General features: G+C 51.0%; 1 protein-coding gene across 1 annotated transcript; it reads left to right on the forward strand.

Annotated features, from left to right (window-relative positions):
* Nucleotides 1-352: 352 nt before the first annotated feature.
* LOC311060193 (uncharacterized protein) lies at nucleotides 353-2,095 on the forward strand (the record flags this gene model as incomplete). Its single annotated transcript, XM_084078325.1, has 1 exon — nucleotides 353-2,095. The coding sequence occupies one exon, from the start codon at nucleotides 353-355 to the stop codon at nucleotides 2,093-2,095; it is 1,743 nt and encodes a 580-aa protein (XP_083934451.1).
* Between the last annotated feature and the right edge of the window lie 935 nt (nucleotides 2,096-3,030).

The raw sequence follows: 3,030 nt of genomic DNA on the forward strand, positions 1-3,030 counted from the left end.
CCAAGGGGCCGCACAATTGATTGGTTTTGTTTTGCTTAGTCGTTCTCAACTGGAGGGAACTTGTGTAGTGGTTGTTTAAATGTAAGGGTGTCTTGTATGTCTGAGATCATCCATTTTCCCCACAGTGATACCAGTAAGCCGTGGGCAATATAGTGGCAAATTCACACACCGGCGCAAATGGGCGTGGTGCGGCAACGGTTTGCGTTGTGAATGGACGTCAGTCCAGAGCTCAGTCAGCCATTCATAAAATGCTGTATGCCCAGCAGACCGAACACGCCAGAGTCAGACCAGACTAACAAGCGAGATACAGGGAGATATACAGCAAGAGAACAGAGTGAGAGACTCTGCAATTATGGCCCAATTACCGGGGAACCTTGCGCTCCAGCCAGTCATGGTTGAAAAGGAGCCATTTGAGAAGGTTTACCAGGTGGGCTCGGTGATCGGCTGCGGACGCTTCGGCACCATATATGCAGGCAGCAGGGTAGCTGACAGTGCACTGGTCGCGGTGAAACACATTGCCATGGAAAGGGTGGAAAATTGGGGGAAAATCAATGGCTCCATGGTGCCTCTGGAGATCCTGCTTCTGAAGAAAATGGGCGGAACGTCGTTCGGTGGGGTCATCCGCCTGCTGGACTATTATGAGCAGCCGGATGGTTGGCTTATCATCATGGAGCGCCCAGAGCTAGCCAAGAACCTGCTGGATTTCATCATCGAGAAGGGCTCCCTGGAAGAGGAGATGGCCCGGAACTTCTTCCGCCAGGTGCTGGAGGCGATCCGGCACTGCTACGCCTGTGGCGTGCTGCATAGGGATATCAAGGACGCGAACCTGCTACTAGACCTCCGCACTGGGGAGCTCAAGCTGATCGACTTTGGCTCAGGGTCGATTCTCAAGAACACGGTCTACACTGACGTCAGTGGTACACGATTGTACAGCCCGCCCGAGTGGATCCGCTTCCGTAGATACCACGGTCGCTCGGCGACGGTGTGGTCACTGGGCGTGCTGCTGTACTCCATGGTGTGTGGGGAAATCCCTTTCGAACAGGACGAGGACATCCTGGCAGGGAACCTCTTCTTCAGAAAGAGGATTTCTCCCGAGTGCCAGCAGTTGGTCAAGTGGTGCCTGTCCCCGCGGCCATCGGACCGGCCCACGCTGGAGCAGATATTCGAACACGCCTGGATGCGGGCCCTTGTCGTTGGCCAGCAGCCAGTCATGGTGGAGAAGGAGCCATTCGAGAAGGTTTACCAGGTGGGCTCTGTGATTGGCATCGGGCGATTCAGCATGGTATACGCAGGCAGCAGGATAGCTGACTGTGCACTTGTTGCAGTGAAACACATCACCAAGGCATGTGTGGAGAACTGGGGCACGATCAGCGGCTCCATGGTGCCTCTGGAGATCGTGCTCCTGAAGAAAGTGAGCAGCGGAGCATACTGCTCGGTCATCCGCCTGCTGGACTACTACCAGCAGGCAGACGGCTGGCTCATCGTCATGGAGCGCCCAGAGCTAGCCAAGAACCTGCTAGACTTCATCATCGAGAAGGGCTCCCTGGACGAGGAGATGGCCCGGAACTTCTTCCGCCAGGTGCTGGAGGCGGTCCGGCACTGCTACGCCTGTGGCGTGCTGCACAGAGACATCAAGGACGAGAATTTCCTGCTAGACCTCCGCACTGGGGAGCTCAAGCTGATCGACTTTGGTTCAGGGTCCTTTCTCAAGGACACGGTCTACACCGATGTCAACGGTGGTCCGCCGTTGTACAGCCCCCCTGAGTGGATCCGCTCCCATAGATACCATGGCCGCTCGGCGACGGTGTGGTCGTTAGGCGTGCTGCTGTACGCCATGGTGTGCGGGGCGATCCCTTTCGAACAGGAAAAGGAGATCCTCACAGGACGCCTCTACTTCAGAAAGAGGCTTTCCCCCGAGTGCCAGCAGTTGATCAAGTGGTGCCTGTCCCTGCGGCCTTCGGACCGGCCCACGCTGGAGCAGATCTACGAGCACGCCTGGATGCAGGCCCACGCCGTCGGCCAGCTCCAACCAGTCATGGTGGAAAAGGAGCCCTTGGGGGTCTTGGCCGGAGACACCCGCCGATGGACCATCTAACTGGACTCGTCGTCCAGCACAAGCTCCAGCAAGGAAGATCCTCTGAGGATTCAGAGATGCAGACTGAAAAAGCCCCTCGTCCCCGTGCCTCCCGCTGTCAACAGCCAGGATTGCCACTATACGCCAGCTTGGCGAAACACACCCCTGTGTATTTTAAATGCTTTTTATAGGAATTTATAATGTATTAGGTTTTTATTTAGTCCTTCCTTGATTTATTTTATTAATGGGCTCGATCTTTTGAGAGAGCCCAGTTATGTTATTTAGTTTTACTTTTAGGAATTATTTAGATGCATGTTATTTAGACAGATGCTAGGTTTGATGTTTACCTGGCATCCTAGGTTCTTTGAAGGACTACATTGTTGATTTGCACTCTACCTATGTGACTATTTAACCTGTCATTTGTTCACTAGGGTTCATGCTATTTAATCTGATTTGTAAGTCGTTCTGGATAAGAGCGTCTGCTAAATGCCTTAGGTGTAACTTGTAAACTGACTTCAAGTCAGAATAGCAACTGGACCAAACTATCAATGAGTTGAGTTGTATCAGGTTCCATTCACAGTACCCATGTTGCTCTTTGCTATTTTACTTGTCTAGCATGTTGAAATTATTTTGATTTTATTTTGATGTATGTCTCTGCTACCCCAACACTCAGTTTACACATGCATTTCATTTGCACTCAAAGGACCGCAATGGAAATTAGCTTTGTGTTTTATCCTTTGACAGATATGTTCAAATATATGTTCATGTATATGCATTTTTGTCAATAAAAACAATCAATCAACCAATCCAACCAATCAACCAACCAACCAACCAATCAATCCATTTTCATTATTTATTTATTTTTTACGTTTTCTAATTTTCTCCTCAAAACGTTGGCCCTGCCATACTCTCACCTAGAACTCTCAAACTTCAAGTGTCCTTTTGGGACTTTTTGA

The sequence above is a fragment of the Gymnoscopelus microlampas genome (genome assembly GCF_963454915.1).
Source record: "Gymnoscopelus microlampas genome assembly, chromosome: 14".
Taxonomy (NCBI): Eukaryota; Metazoa; Chordata; class Actinopteri; order Myctophiformes; family Myctophidae; genus Gymnoscopelus; species Gymnoscopelus microlampas.